At 47.3% G+C, this 16,558-nt stretch overlaps 1 protein-coding gene across 1 annotated transcript in view; it reads right to left on the reverse strand.

Annotated features, from left to right (window-relative positions):
* Nucleotides 1–1,667: 1,667 nt before the first annotated feature.
* CD244 (CD244 molecule) overlaps nt 1,668–16,558 on the reverse strand; it is a 45,634-nt gene continuing 30,743 nt past the window's right edge. Inside the window, exons 2-9 of the mRNA XM_064593791.1 lie at nt 12,743–13,060; nt 12,384–12,653; nt 10,719–10,826; nt 10,210–10,277; nt 8,084–8,143; nt 6,117–6,179; nt 4,816–4,872; nt 1,668–3,097 (exon numbers count right to left, since the gene is read on the reverse strand). Of these exons, the coding sequence (XP_064449861.1) occupies nt 3,017–3,097; nt 4,816–4,872; nt 6,117–6,179; nt 8,084–8,143; nt 10,210–10,277; nt 10,719–10,826; nt 12,384–12,653; nt 12,743–12,965 (930 nt within the window). The 5' untranslated portion in view covers nt 12,966–13,060 and the 3' untranslated portion in view covers nt 1,668–3,016. The remainder of the gene's footprint in view (nt 3,098–4,815; nt 4,873–6,116; nt 6,180–8,083; nt 8,144–10,209; nt 10,278–10,718; nt 10,827–12,383; nt 12,654–12,742; nt 13,061–16,558) is intronic.

Consider the following 16,558-nt stretch of genomic DNA (forward strand, 5'->3'; position numbering starts at 1 on the left):
GGGAGGAAAGAAAGAGAGAGAGAGAGAGAGAGAGAAAGAAAAAGAAAGAAAGAAAGAAAGAAGAAAGAAAGAAAGAAAGAAAGAAAGAAAGAAAGAAAGAAAGAAAGAAAGAAAGAAAGAAAGAAAAGAAAGAAAGAAAGAAAGAAAAAGACTAGGGGCGCCTGGGTGGCTCAGTCGGTTAAGCGACTGCCTTTGGCTCAGGTCATGATCCTGGAGTCCCTGGATCAAGTCCCGCATCGGTCTCCCTGCTCGGCGAGGAGCCTGCTTCTCCCTCTAACCCTCCCCCCTCTCATGTACTCTCTCTCTCTCTCATTCTCGCTCTCTCAAATAAATAAATAAATCTTTAAAAAAAAAAAAAGAAAGAAAAAGACTAGTATGTGCTAATATGGAATAAGCGCTAAGAACGGAAAGAACAAAGCCCAGGACAGTGTGTATCACATGCTACCAGTTAGATAAAGAAGAAATGTATATCTATATGCTTATATAGTTATACAAAAGTTCCAAAAGAAAATATGAACTACTTATCAGTGGCTGCCTCCAGGGAGTAAACTGGGTTGTTGTTTTTGCTGCATACTTTTTTGTACTGCAGATTTCTGTTTCTAACCATATATGTGTATCATTCTTTTGATATATTTTTAAGTGCTTAAAATGCCTCTACCATATAACCTTCCCATATTTACCCCAAAGAACTTCTCTCCTCGTTGTCCGGTCTGGATGGGAAACAACCATAGTACCTCTCCTCTCCCCACAGCTGTGGCTCAGCCCTATCTCCCTGCCTGTAAGTTGCACTACCTTTGACTTATATTCATGATACTCTAGTGTACGTTTGTGTCACATGCGCCTGGAAGCCCATGTATGTCCTTTAATGTTGTGCTTCTGTTGTCATACTTTCCTGCACGTGTCCTATGGAGCCAATATGTCTTCTGTGTCCTGTAAGGAGTACTCCCGGGGACCAACCAGTGCTTCATACGCGGCAGAAGCTTAACTACTGCTTCTTCACTGGGTGGTCATTGCATGGATAATCATCCTCATAAGGCTTTATTACAGAAGCTCAGTGAAGACATGTAATATGATAATGCTGTACATGATTACACTCTAGAATACAGCATCCCTAAAAGCATACCTGACCAGTTCAAGATCTACACAACTCAGGATGCATGAAAGCCCGGGTCAATGGTCAGTGTCTCTGGTGTTCATCTGAACTGTTCCAGCCCCCATCGTTTCCTGCTCCCTCTGCTCCCCAAACTCCTGACTCTGGCACTGACCTGCCAGTACGTGCCTTGGAGCCTCCAGACTCCTTTTGTATATCTTTTCCTGGTTTTTACCCTTGACACCTGCTCCAAAATGTGGTCTGTCCACACTTGTCTCCAGGAGGAAACCAGCCGGCCAGCCAAACAGCCCCCACGGGAGAGGGATCAGGCAGGGCATGAGCAAGTGCAAGCTGTGGCTATCCCCCATGAGACTGAATGGCCTGGGATCTGGGGATCTGGGGATCCTGGGATCATCTGCTCCGGTGTGAACAAGGCTGGGAGACCCCGATGGCTTGCAAAGAATCCAGACCCCTGGGGCGCCTGGGTGGCTCAGTCGTTAAGCGTCTGCCTTCGGCTCAGATCATGATCACAGGGTCCTGGGATCGAGCCCCGCATTGGGCTCCCTGCTCCGCAGGAAGCCTGCTTCTCCCTCTCCCACTCCCCCTGCTTGTGTTCCCTCTCTCACTGTGTCTCTCACTGTCAAATAAATAAATAAAATCTTTAAAAAAAAAAAAAAAGAATCCAGACCCCTCTCCAGTAGGAATTAAACAGACAGGTGTTTATTGATGGACACAAGTGCCCTTTGGCAGCTATAGAGAGGAAAAGTACAGAATATGGAAGGGACACATAAATTTAACTCAGAAAAGAAACTTAGAATGCCGCTGAATAACAGCATAGTTTTATATTAAATTCATATGTTAAATACAGAATGGGGCAACTGAAGAACCAGGCTCCATGCAATAGCCACTGTTGGGGTCTCTGAGTAGGACCTCTTCTGGTTCACACTCACTCCCTTCCTGGGCTCAGCCGGAGTCTCAACTCTGGTCCCCACAGCCTCATGGAAGAGTCTGGCCTGACGACTGAGGGGAGCCCAGCAGAGTGTCCAGCTCCCAGCTGCACAGCCGGCTGAGACCTTCCTCCAGCATATGCCGTGGGGAGCGCTTATCAGGACTCAGAACTTAAATAGAATATGGTTTTCAATTGTGAAGAATTTGTGGAGAAGCTCAAGTAGATTTCTAATAATGTGTTTTTGTAAGTCATACATCATACTGTAGATAAAGCTGGTCTCACTGTCCAATTATCAGGACAGCAATGGGCTCAGGGTGATTTTTCCACTCAGAGATCAGCTTTCTTTGCCCCATCTACTCTCACTCCTGCCCATTCTCTCTCATGACCTAGTGGCCAGAGGTAAAGGTTTAATATGTGGTGGGGGGGGTTTTCCTCTGTATTCGAGGAAAGCCTAGACCCATCCCCCTTGGAGGAGAGGCCAGCTGCTTACAGCTACTCAGTCCTTCCTCACAGAGGGGACGCTGTTTTTCTTCCTCTGAGTCGCCATTATCTTTCCTCCCTCTTTGGAAGATGGGCCTGGGCGAGGGGAGGGTCTAGAAATGTGGTCATTCCAGATTAGAGAGGAGGAAAGATGAGTAACACATTAGAAAACCAGGGGAAGGGATCTTGATGCTAATAATAACAGCACCCTGCATTTGCATAGCACTTGATAAATTTGCTGTGTGGCTCTGAACTTGCTTTGCAGTCTTTTATGAACTACCCAACCTGTCTACCCATTCTCATCCAGTCTGTAAGTTGAGAGATATTATTTAACAGTCTTGCTCTTATTAGCAATCATTTTCAAAATAAGACATAGACTATAAACGAAGTCCCATGTCCTCTCTAGACTGTGCACCATTCTGTAGACTCATGTGGTGTCATCTATGGAGCTGATTCCCAAAGCAATGCTGGGATATAAGAGAGAACAGCTGCAGCAGCTAGGAATATACGCAGAAGTTCTCCAGCTCCCTGTGGCTCAGTCGTGCAGGGTTCTGGGCTTTGAGTTGTCTCTTTCCAACCTGCGGGAGAAAAGAAGAACTTCAGACCCTCTCCCACTAGGAGATCCTCATAGCAACCTTGAGACATACAAACTATTACCCCCATTTTACAGATTAAGAAAATGAACCTTGAAGTGAAATAACTCAGGGCCAACAACGAGTATGAAGTAAAGGAGGAGCTTGAAGCCAATTCTTCTGGCTCCAATTCCAGTGTTTTTTTAACATGACCTAGATTGCTTTGGCCCACACAGTGTCCTCTACAACCCTGGGCTGTCCAGTTGGCTTTGATGTGGGACTACAGCTGAAGCACCAGGAATCCCAGTGGGCACCCATCCACCTTCTCCCTTGTGACCACCGGCAGCGTCTTTATTGGACCACAGGTGGAAGCTAGTGGGTGGGAGTGCCCTCCGTGCTTTAATTTCTCTGGGTATAAATGGGAAGTATAATTATACCTATCTCATGGCATTCTATGAGGATTAAATGAGATAATTCACATGAAGCCACTAGCAGGCTACCAAATACATAATACACCCCCAATAACTTTCGAGTCCCTATTTTTCATTCCCTAAATGGCCTGATGGGACTCAATTCAGCCACCAGGCTCAATGGTCACTTTACAGTGTCCATTCCAGCAGCAGCTTAAGATTGCCCCAGAATGGTTCCCAATTACTTGCTAACTTTAGAAAATCATTTAGATTTATTTATCCTCCCTTCTCTGCGCCCTCACCCCCCACACCCTCGGAAAAGAGAGATGTCCAGTGTAAAGCCCACAGCTGGGGAACTAGCTGGAGGACAACCCTAGTTTAAAACTCAAGCTCCCCAATAAGAGTCCAACCCTAACACATGCTATGACCTTGAATTAGACCCTTGCTTTCCTTGAACCTCAGTTTCTTCATCTCTAAAACGAAAATGTGGGTAAGAAGATCCCTCGGGGGCACCTGGGTGACTCAGTCGGTTAAGTGTCTGCCTTGGGCTCAGGTCATGATCTCAGGATCCTGGGATGGAGCCTGATGTTGGGCTCCCTGCTCAGCGGGAGGTCTGCTTCTCCCTCTGCCCCTCCCCCTGATTGTGTGCTCTCTCTCTCTCTCAAATAAAACCTTTTATTTTTTTTATTTTTATTTTTTTAAAGATTTTATTTATTTATTTGAGAGAGAACACATGAGAGGGGATAGGGTCAGAGGGCAAAGCAGACTCCCTGCCGAGCAGGGAGCCCGATGCGGGACTCGATCCCGGGACTCCAGGATCATGACCTGAGCCGAAGGCAGTCGCTTAACCAGCTGAGCCACCCAGGTGCCCTAAATAAAATCTTTAAAAAAAAAAGAAAAAAGAAGAAGAAGAAGAAGAAGGTAGCGGGAGGGGAAGAATGAAGCGGGGGAAATCGGAGGGGTAGACGAACCATGAGAGACGATGGACTCTGAAAAACAAACAGGGTTCTAGAGGGGAGGGGGGTGGGAGGATGGGTTAGCCTGGTGGTGGGTATTTAGGAGGGCACATTCTGCATGGAGCACTGGGTGTTGTGCACAAACAATGAATCATGGAACACTTCATCTAAAACTAATGATGTAATGTATGGGGATTAACATAAGAATAAAAAAAAAAAACCATATTCAAAAAAAGAAAAGAAGATCCCTAAAATCTCTACAACTCTGAGACTCTATGCATGGCTTTTTCACGAGTGTTCAATTTCAAGGCTTTTCTATGGGCACTGAACCCATTCAGAAGGAGCTCCAGAATCTTACCTCTTCGTAGATGGTATAACTGGAGGAAGAACTCTGGTTCTTCTTCTTCGATTCAGACTGGAAATTCAGAGGGTTAAGAGTGCTTAACTTCAAGTCAGGAAATGTCCCACTCTTCACTGATATGAGAGGCCCCCAAAGAGACTCAGGGCCCAAAAAAATCCCTGAACCCACAGCCAGGGGTGAATAGAATCTCCTACCCCAAGGGTAAGTAATGGGGTTTATAGTTTCCGGAGAAGGCACAATACATACTTGTGTATGACATGACATTTCTGAACCCAAGTCAGAGGTTGGTATCCCACACCCACATACCTCTCAGATCCACACATACACACATTCCCAGCACACACACACACACACCCCTAGTGTAAGCACTCTGGCACACACATCCCCTGACCCTGGCGAAACCCTAGAAACACTGGAATTCAGAGGCACTCTCAGTGGTAGGTAGAGTCTCCTTAGTAACAACAAGCATGTGACCATGGTGCCTGTGACCATCCATATGGCCATGCATCGCAGCATATAACTTAAATATAAATATCTCTCATGGTGGAATCTTAAGAGATTGAATGACATATTGGAAGGAGGGTGAATAAAAAGTCTGAAAATCTGTAACCTCTCCCCCATTTGATCTTGACCTGCACGTACTCAACACTTCCACAGTTCGGCATATTCCCAACTTCCCATACTACCACGTTAAGTTTATGTCTTCGTACTGTGACTCCAGTCTTGGAAATACCATTTTTCCAACACCTCTCCCAGCCAAGGTGAAAAAATGACCATGGGCACCAGGTCCACAAAAGAGCTGTGAGCTTAGCTTGGAGTAGGATTTGAGGGGACTGTGATGGGTTGCCTCAGCCCAGAGGCCCCCACCAGCAGATGACCGGCCAGAACCTATATTTGGTTTCCTGAAAGTCAACATTGTGTCTCTCTAGGTCTGGGCAACTCCTCTGGCTCTGGGCTATATTCCCCCACTTTGGAAACCCCTCTAGTATCTCTCGTCATAGCCTCAGCTGGCCTCCTAAAGAGGGCGTGGTCTCTCTACAAAGCACCACCTTTCTGTCTCTGATTGTCCTTGTCCCATAGAAACTCCTAGAGGCTCCTTTAATCCACTGTTCTCTTAGTCTCAGAGCTGTTCTTTTTCTCCAAACAGAACCAGAAAGGCACTTTAACATTTAAATACAGCCATTTAACCCAAGCTGCTCAGATACACACAATGGAAGTGCACAGACCCTGTGCAAACTCATGTGCACATGCAAAATCCACATCTGCATCCACAGCACCCCCTGGAGGAGGAGACTCACCTTCCATGAAGGCTGTACCAATGCATATAATGTATTTGTTTCTCGTGATGTAGGAGCAGAAGACTAATGAGAAAAGAAATAAAGGTATGTCAGAAGCATAGATCCAACAGAATCCTAGGGAGGGAGGTCATCTCTTCCACCCCTCCCCCAACCCTGCCCAGACAGAAGCCCTAAGCATTAGTGAAAGGAACCCTGGACTCAGGAGGTCAGACAACCTGAATGCTCGTCCCCCTCTGTCAGTGAAGATAGCATTATTCTGTACATGTATTCTCTGCAACCCTTATAATACACCTACATGAGAGGAATGATCATCATTTGCCCCATTCTACAGATGAGGTTCCAAAAAGGTAAATAGCCCAAGTCAGACAGTATATTCACAGTAGAAGCGGAATTTAAACCCCAGACTCGCCAGAGGTCTTTTCTCAACACCTCAGTGCCTCCCGTTGGCAACATGACTGCCTTCTCTGCACCTGAACCAAGTGTTCTCAAAGGCAGGTAGCCATCCTTCTTCTAAGAAGCTCCAGAGGAGGAGGCTCTTCACTCAACATCTCAGTCTGAGATGAGCTCTTTCTTGCATTTATTCAGATTCCTCATGTGGGAATCCAATGTGGCTAAAGCCAGAAAACTAGCAGGTAACAGTCACTCCTACATCTCTCTTTAAGGCTCTTGAACTTTGACCCACTATCAGTGAATCATATTATCTTGTGAGGAACAGGAGGAGACAACCCCAACTTGGGAATTCCAGAGTGGCTTTGAGGGTTGAGCACCTCCCTCCCTCCCTCTCCCCCTTCTGCCTCAACTCCTCTCTTCTTTCATTGTCCTCCCTTCCCCTCTGTCGTTCACTTTCTCCTCTTTTCCTCCTTCTCTTGATCTTTCTCTGAAGCCTATCACCATTCCTCTGCCCGGCAGCTTAGCCACCAAATTGAAGAGGTTACTGCTTCAGGACTTAAGTCTTTAAAAAAGAAAAAAAGAAAAAAAATTGTCATATTTATCAGAAATTTTTCATCACTGTCCACCAAGAGGCAGTGTTTCCCTTGAGACAGATGCCCCAGCCTGGGTTATCGATAATGTCATTTTAGCTGTCAAAATTAGAGGATGCTTTTCCAGTTTATGGTAAATTTCTATAATCCCAGAACGTTAAAGTCAGGGAGGGGGCAGATGGAGTGGAGGCTCAGAAGCCCTTTAGCTCAGCTCTGCGGCCTAGAGCATATTAGTTAACCTGCGTCTGTCTCCTCATCTGCAAAATGGAGGTTGTATTAGACCCACTTCATGACGCTGTTTTGTGAGATTCATTAAGAAAATAGACATAGTAAGTACTTAATAAACGTTATTGTTGGGCGCCTGGGTGGCTCAGTCAGTTAAGCATCTGCCTTCAGCTCAGGTCATGATCCTGGGGTCCTGGGATCCAGCCCCATGTCAGGCTCCCTGCTCAGTGGAGAGTCTGCTTCTCCCTCTCCCTCTGCCCCTCTCCCCTGCTTGTTCTCTCTCTATATATATCAAGTAAGTAAACTTTAAAAAATTGTTATTGTTAAGGCATTGTAAGATAAAAGAGAACAACCCAGATACATCCTTTCCTGAAAACAGATATAATAAGGAGCCGAGATTAAAACAAAACAAAACAAACAAACTATAAGGGCCCCAAGTGTTGGAAGTAGCAGGGAGAGAAAACAGAAGCTGAGTCCCCTGACGAGTTTCCTCCTCCTACCGGCTCTCTGCGCCACACCTGCTGCCAGGCATATGGAGGGAAAAAGAAGACCTACATCAGACTCTCCAGCTCTGTTCAGCTCTGCCAAGACACTCCAGAGCCACACAGATCTTTTCAAACAATTTAATGCAGCTGAGGCCACGCTTTTAGATTCTAGGAGCACCAAGCCCTTATTCTGCCATTCAAGAACTATGAGCTTCTGGAAGGCATTAGGAAGCCCCATAGATAGGCCTGGAACAGATTCGAGAAACCAGCGTGGTACCTGGGACCGGATCATGGAGTAGATGGTGCTTCCTTCTCCGGGAGGATTCTGCCTCTGCTCCTGCACAAGAAAGAGTAAAGGGGCACGTGGTCAGATGGCTGTGTCTGTCCAGATTGGGACTGGGTGGGGAGAGACACAGCAAACAGGAGGGGCTTCCAGAAGCTGGCGAAGGAGGTGGTCATTCGTCACCCCAGGATGGGGAGCCGCAGTAGAAAGAGCGACTCACACGGGAGGACTTAGTGTCCCGTGCAAGGGACCACCCACGTGTGAAGGGATTGCACCGAGTGACCTTGCCCAAGGGGGCTCCGATCACTGGCTTTACTTTGGTAACTTAGAAACTTGCCTTTGCGGACTTCTCAGCCAAATTTGCCACATGACCACTAATAATGGGCTGAGCCCTGAGTGGGGCTGTGATCTGAGCCTTGAAATTCAGAGGCTTTCACTGTTTTAAAGCTCCCTCTCTAGATCGAGACTTCGTGGCCAGTTTGCCCTTGGCTTCAAGCCAGTCCCCAGGCAGCTACAGAGCTGGGGGAAGCCTTGGACCCGAGGCCAGAGGCAGAGAGACCATACCCTTCCTGTTCCCTTCCTGCCCACAGCAGACTGGGTTGGAGGTGTTTTACCCCTGAGCGCATATTGCCAGGCTGGGCTCTGATGGGGAGCAAGAAGAGGCCAGCAGGGTTCATTAGACAAGGAAGGAGCTCAAAGGAGCAGAAAAATGCTATCTTTGGAGGCTAGAGAGTCACGGGCATCTGGTAAGAAACAGAAGTTTCCTGCTTTTCTTTTTTGCCCAGACCTGAGTGAAGTGTCTCCAGAAAGGTCAGAACTGGGCCCCAGGGTAAGAACACATGAACTTGAGATTTAGGCCTTCAGACGGAACCCTGGAGCTAGCAGGGAGAAGCCAGCAATGGATGAGGCCACGGAGGGAGGAGCTCCTGAGTCAGAGGCAGAGAAACAGGCCTGAATCCCCCCCACTTATACTCTGACTAGTTATTTTCCACTATCCTCCTGCATTTACCTAACCTAAAGCAATCTTCATTCTGTGGGAGGAAAGGCCATTTGTCGTGAGCATTTGGGCTTCTAGCTGTAGGTAGATGCACTTGCTCTCAGGAATTTGTCCCAGGAGCTGTTTCACATCCCGATATTCCACTAATGGGGCAAGGAAACAGGCCGGGGAAGCTGCCCCGATTCCTGGTTCCCACTGAGCCCAGACCCGAGGGAAGAGGCTTTCCTGTTCTACAAGGCCTCACACGTGTGATAAAGCGGGAGAGCCCACCGCGCCGACTGCCCGCCTCACCTCCTCAGGTGGAGCACCAGGAATGCCGGTGGGAAGAGGGCCCTTCCCACCCCTCCTGGCCTCCCCAGTTAGGCACTGCCTTTCCCCTAGGCCTGTCTCTACTTCCTGCCCTGCTGGGGTGGGGGGGACCAGAGCCATGGAGGGCGCCCTGCAGCGGCTCTGCAGAGCCCTCCCCGGCTACAGCCCTGCATGCCAGGCTGAGGCGGCCACTCCCCGCAGACGACGGCAGGAGAGGTTGTCAGCGGATTCTCGGAGGAAGCCGCTCTGGCTCCTTGATTCTGAGCTAAGCCGGTTTCTCTCTCTAGCACCTCAGCCGGACTCAGGCCTCCCCGCAGAAAGCTGGGAGCGCAGACCACGGAGCTAGCGACGACACCAGATGCTTTGGCTGGTCAGGCTGGCATCCTCCGCAGCCAGGGCAACAATCAAGGGACCCACAGAAGTAAACTTGGACGTGCAGGGGCCGGAGACAAAAGTCTTTTGTGGCCAGACACAAAAGACAAGAACGCTGGATTCTTCTTGGGGCTTAGTGCTGCTGGGAAGATGGGGCAGAAACAGGGCCACTAGGGTGCCGTCTGCGGAGAGAAGAGCCACGTTCTGCCCACTACTGTGGGTGCGCTGGGCTCCATCCTTCTCAGCAGGTTCTCCCTCGTGTCCTGCTTTTCCTCCACAGCCGGAGCTAGGAGGCTGGTGGGGAAGACAGACGGGAGGGCTGAGGATCACTTTGAGAGGACGCTTGTGTGGTACCCTTTGTCTCCCTGCTCCCAATGGCTATCCTCCCCAGAAGCTTCTTCCAGGCTAGTGGAGAGAGACCCCAGCCCCTCGTGTACCGTACTTGATTACTTCTGTTTTGCCTGGTGTTGACGTCTTCATAAACTGTCAGAGTTTCCCCTCGGCTGGTCTCTGAGGGAGAAAAGCAGCAAAGACAGAGCTGCAGAGACCTCCAGAGAGTATCCTGTCCAGGCTTCTGCTTCTCACAGTTCCACCTCCACCCCAGACGGCCAAGACCTTGAGAAAGGTTCTAGGAAGGAGGCAGATTAGTGCTCTCCCCAGGATGCCCACAGACCACAGCAGCAGCAACCACCCGACGTAGCTACTCCATCGGGCCGGGCTGTCCCCCAACAAACCAGCCACCGGCAGGCAAATCTGCACATTGGGCTGTAAACATGCCGAGGACCCCCAGAAGGTATGACCTGGGAGAAAGGGCCCAGCAGCTTTCCCTCCCCCAAACAGGCACACACACATGTCCCAAGCTCCAGAGGGAAAGCAGGTGCTGTACTGCCAGGCGCATGCCGCTGGGGATGTCAGGTCGGACAACAGCACCTCCTGGGGACCTTCACTCACCTGACTGCTTCCTCTTCCTCCTCCACACACAGAAGCAGGTGAGGGCACCCAGGGACAGCGTGATTAGAAAAATCACGATGATCATCAGAAAGTTCACAGAGGTGAATTCTAGGGACATGGAAAGCACGAGGCCTGAGCTTTCAGCCTCTCTCTCCTCCCTTCCCACCTGTCTGCTGCAGGACTTGTTTCAAACCCGCACTCCTCCCTCACGTCCCACTGATTGCACCATCAAGGCTGTCTCTCTGCAGTTGGGTGACTTGCCCAACTGAGGCTAAGAGCATGGGTACCAATATCTGACCAGCCTGGCTCTGTGCCCTTGGGCAACTTCCTTAACCTCTCTGAGCTTCTGTTTTCTCATGTAAAAGGAAATGATGTTATCTACATAAGGGAGTGGAGCATATGATCTAATACATGTAAAGCATCCGGCACAGCAAATGTGACATCTACCCATTGTTTTGTTAACTCAGCAAAACATATCGCACCCACTCTGTGCCAGGCAGCCCTCCCCTCCCCCTCCCTTCCAGTCCTGCCACCACTGATCTTCCTCATTGGAACGTCTACATTTACCGTCTGTGTCACACAGGTGGCCTGATGTGCGAGCCCACCAACAAGGGGGGCAGGGAAAGGAATTACCTGTTCCAGATGTTAGCTGGTGAGTCTCTTCACAAACATCACCTCATGTAATCCCACCAGCAATCCTGGGAGTTACCTATTATCATCCCCATTTTACCCAAGAGAAAAACTGAGGCTCAGAGAGGGTAAGGAATCTGCCTGAGATCACAGAGCTAGTGAATAATGAAACCACAGCTGACATGACCCAAAAGCCAGTGTCCTTGTCACTCCAAATTGCTTCAGCTTGCTGGGTTTTTTGCCTAGTTTTGTTGCTATTTGGCCGTAAGTTCCTTAAGGATAGGGACAGCAAGTAGGTTTTTCCCTGTGATGCCCATGCTGATGACACATTAAGTCTTTATTTATCCGATAAAAATTGGTGCAAACTTAACTCAAGATAACTCTTAGGATGACTGGGGAGGGTATGTGCTATGGTGAGCACTGTGAATTGTGTAAGACTGATGAATCACAGACCTGTACCTCTGAAACAAATAATACATTATATATTAATAAATAAAGATAGATGATAGATTAGATAGATACATAGATACATAGATAGATAGATAAATAGATAGATAACTCTTAGGATGAGCATAAGCAATAAACCAAGAAACTCTTCCAGGAACCCCTGTGATCATCCTTCCATGACCTAGGGCACTGTTGTACACCATAGTTACCTCCTGGGGAACTACATGGCTTGTGGGAGTTATCCTTCCTTGGGAGGAGGAAGCAAGTCTCCATCAGTCTCTCAGAGGAAGGAAGTGAAGATCAGCAGCCGTGGCAGGGCTTTGACCCACCAAACAGCTAAACATTCCCTACATGAAAGAAAAACTTGCATCTCCTAGGAGATTCTTGATGGGGATAAAATTCTTCCCAGACTAAGATAGGCCTGGGCTTATGGGAACTGTGTGCCCAGAGACCAGGACCACCCCAGGGAGGGGCACCAAGGCACTTGAGGAGGCAGCCAAGGGATCTTATACCCCAGTATCTCTGGCATGAGACTGATTATGGGGTCCAACACTTTCAGCCCCTATTAGTCCAAAGTGCTCCACTTACGCCTGTCAGCACTCTGACAGCTCTGGGTGAAGGTGTGGTTTACCCAGCTGACCGGGTTGCTGACATTGCAGGTATATATGTCCAAGTCATTGACATCAATCTGTTCCTCCAGTTTGCTGAGATTGCTTGGTTTCTGGATCAGCTTGCTCCCTCTATACCAAACATAGCTCACATTACCACCTCTGGAGACCGAGCAGGACAGAGACACTTGGCATTTCCCTCTGTCCAGGACCTTCCTCTCCTCCACTACTTCAAGTGTTCCTACGTGATCTGGAAGCAGAGATTCTGATCAGAAAGGCACTGGAAATAAAAGCCCTGCAGGAGTCAGAGAGGCAGGCTGAGCTGTCCTAGGGACTCACCAAATACAGAAACCTGGAACTGGTGATTCTCAACTCTCCCACAATCATCAGTCACCTCCAGGAGGTAGAGGCCACTGTCATTCTGCTGAGCTGTTTTGATGAGAAGAGTTAAATTCCTTTTTATAAAATTGAATGTCTGTTTGAGATGATCCGCAGTCCAAATTTCAGACTCATTCTTCCAAATCAGTATCACGGAAAATCCTGAACTTGAGTGCCTCTGCATCTTCCATTGAGCAGAGTTTATTTGCTTTGTCTGTGTCGTGTGGGGCAGTAACGAGAGTTGATTTCCTGAGAGTCCAACCACACGTTCAGCAGAATCTAGGGATTCCAGAAAAGAGAACCCAGGTTGGAGGCGGCAGGAAGGGTGCCAGCCCTGAGCATTGCAGGCAGTTGGATGTGCCTTCCCTTGAGCTAAGAGGAAGGAGGCATGTGTGAGGAGACCAGAGCCTAAGAGAACCTGAAAGTGTACTTCCCTTTGGTCTCCCCCCTCCCCAAGCTCCATGCCCCTCCTCTGAAGGAGCCCACCAACCAATAATGATAGCTAAAATCTCTTGACTTCTTTCTGTGGGGCAGCAGGTTTTAAACACTTCATATAAAGTTCATAAAACACTTTTATATAAAGTTATATAAAAACATTTTAACCATGTTTAACTATATGTCTTAACAATGACCTTATGAGAGTTTTATCCCTATTTTACAGGTGAAAAAACTGACTGGAAAGAACTGAAAAGTAACTAGCCCAAGTTACACAGCAAGAAAGATGAGCTGGAAATCCAGTCAGTTTGGCTGTAGAGGATGAGTTCTTAACTACAATGTTATAAACACTGTATCTGACGTGACTCCCTCCACACAGGGCTGAGGCAACCACCAGTGGCCAGTGGTGACTGCTGGAAATTCTGTATGGCCAGACCCAGTAAGATGAACCCTCCAAGCTCCCTTCATAGCTCCCTCCCCTGTCCTCCCATAGAGCTAGATTCATAATCCTCTCTCGAAGCACTTAACACATAAAACGGGGGTCATTTCTCATTAATGATTGCCGAATTTTTAGTCACTAAGAAGTCTCCACAGCCATTGCTCCCTTAAGAATAATTAGAGAAAAATAAAACTACACGACCTTGATACATCCCCGCATTTGTCCTCTCTAGAGATCAAGATGTGTGCTAATTAAAATGAGGGTATGACATAGAGCTGCTAGTTTTTGCCTCCCCTAGGAAAGCCTAGTGCAGTCAGTAAAGAAAAATGGAAGTTTGAGTGGCCATTTTTGGCAGGGAAGCTATGTGGCATGGCCACATAATAAATGTAGGAAATAAAAAGGTCTGCCAGGGAGGGTCAGAAAGAATTTGGAGGATAGAATAGGAGATGGGGATTGTTATATGAACAGATCTGTTAAAATGGAGGACACTGAGAGGAGAACAATGGAGAGGGGGATTTTTAGATATCCGGATGCATTATAAACATGCTCACTCCCAACCACACCTTCACCCTGGCATTTCCTCAGGAGCCAGAGTAAATAATTAAAGAAACTATTTGGTTGATAGATTGTGTTTCTTTGATATTGACAGTCCAAAGAATAAAACATGTAGTGTTCTGGGGCACTTGGCTGGCTCAGTCAGTAGAGCACCAGATTCTTGATCTCAGGGTTGTAAGTTTGAGCCCCACTTTGGGTGTAGAGATTACTTAGGGAGAAAACCTTTAAAAACAAAACAAACAAACAAAAAACACATAGGGTCCCTATTCATATTCTTATGATCTGAACTGGCTCTGTCCATTGCCAAACCAGAAACAGAGACTGTGTCTTTTCTCCCATGGTCCTATATATGAGAACAGGCCAAGAGGTGCAATCAAGCATTGCACAAAAATCCTGAGAACAATCCCCACTAGTGTAACCAGGGCCCCAAAGAGTTGGGGCCTCTTTGTGTATAAGACATGGTTCCTGATGCCAGAGAATTTGTGATCTGAAAGCAGAACATACTTTTATTCCACAGTATACACTTAATAGGTGAGATAAATAATCATCTAAAGAATTCTAATTCTGATCATGAAGACCACATTAAGACATGCTAACCAACCCTGCAACTGAGAATAACCAGGAAAAAAATGGGCAAAATATAAAAGTTTACTGCTAAAGGCATCAGGGAGCTAATAAAGCAGTGAAATATTATGGGGCTAAGATCTGGAAGAAGGAAACTCAGAGAGGTGAGACCAGCATATTTGACTCCTATTCCCTGGAGGCTTACAGTAAACTCAAGGAACTAAAAGAACACAGAGTTCAGGGATCTCATGTTAAGAAGAAGTGGGTATAATGGAACACCTGGGTGCCTTAGTTGGTTCAGCATCCAACTCTTGATTTTGGCTCAGGTCATGATCTCAGGGTTGTGAGATGGAGCCTACATCAGGCTCCGCACTCAGCGTGAAGTCTGCTTGGGGATTCTCTCTCTCCCTCGGCCCCTCCCCGCCATCTCCCTCTTTCTCTCTAATAAATAAATAAAATCTTTAGGGGTGCCTGGGTGATTCAATTGGTTAAGCGTCTGCCTTGGGCTCATCATGATCCCAGGGTCCTGGGATCAAACCCTGAGTTGGGCTCCCTGCTCTGCAGAGAGTCTGCTTCTCCCTCTCCCTCTGCCCCGCCTCCTGCTTGTGTTCTCTCTCTCTGTCAAATAAATAAATACAATATTTTTTTAAATAAAACTATAAGTTATTCTTGGAGAAAAATAACATCAACATGAGTGTTAAACTATTTCTGAAATTTTCATGCATAATGTCCAAAATGAAATAAAAAAACAAACAAGCATAAGGAGAGGAAACATGTTCAAAACCTAAAAGAAAAAATAACCAATAGAATTAGGCTCAAGGGGCATCTAGATAACTCTGTAATCATGTTTCAAGGAATTAAAATTAAAATTAAATTAAATTAAATTTTTACTTAAAGTTTGAGAATTCCAGCAGAAAATCAGTGTGATAGAATGCAAAATGGGGGCGCCTGGGTGGCTCAGTAGGTTAAGCATCTGCCTTCTGCTCAGGTCATGATCCCGGGGTCCTGGGATCAAGCCCCACATTGGGCTCTCTGCTCCGCAGGAAGCCTGCTTCTCCCTCTCCCATTCCCCCTGCTTGTGTTCTTTCTCTCGCTGTGTCTCTCTCTATCAAATAAATAAAATCTTTAAAAAAAAAAAAAAGGCAAAAATGGCCATGCCCCTTGCAATGTGACTTTGTAGCTCCACCCATCCTCGAGAGATGGAGCTCACTTCCCCATCTCCAGTAACTGGGCTGGCCTTCTGAATACAATGCAGCAAAAATGACCTTGTGCCAGGGGCACCTGGGTGGCTCAGTCAGTTAAATGTCTGACTTCAGCTCAGGTCATGATCTCAGGGTCCTGGGATTGAGCCCCACCTCAGGTTCTATGCTCAGCCAAGAGTCTGCTGCTCCCTCTCTCTCTCCCACTACCCCTCCCCCTGCTTGTGCTCTCTCTGTCTCTCTTTCTCTCAAATAAATAAATAAAATCTTTAAAAAGAGAGAGAGGGGGGCGCCTGGGTGGCTCAGTCGTTAAGGGTCTGCCTTTGGCTCAGGTCATGATCCCAGGGTCCTGGGATCAAGCCCCACGTGAGGCTTTCTGCTCAGTGGGGAGCCTGCTTCTTCTTCTCCCTAGGCCTGCTGTTCCCCCTGCTTGTGCTAACTCTCTGTCAAATAAATAAATAAAATCTTAAAAAAAAAAAAAAGAAAGAAAAGAATTATACAACAGAGGATCAACAAGCCATTTTTTTATTTTATAAAAAAATCAAAGTATGGTTAATGCATAGATAGATTGATCAAAAGAAATGT

This window comes from Mirounga angustirostris, unplaced genomic scaffold, assembly GCF_029215605.1.
Source record: "Mirounga angustirostris isolate CCGP_5_RB_7025 unplaced genomic scaffold, mMirAng1.0.hap1 SCAF_6, whole genome shotgun sequence".
In the NCBI taxonomy this organism is placed as follows: Eukaryota; Metazoa; Chordata; class Mammalia; order Carnivora; family Phocidae; genus Mirounga; species Mirounga angustirostris.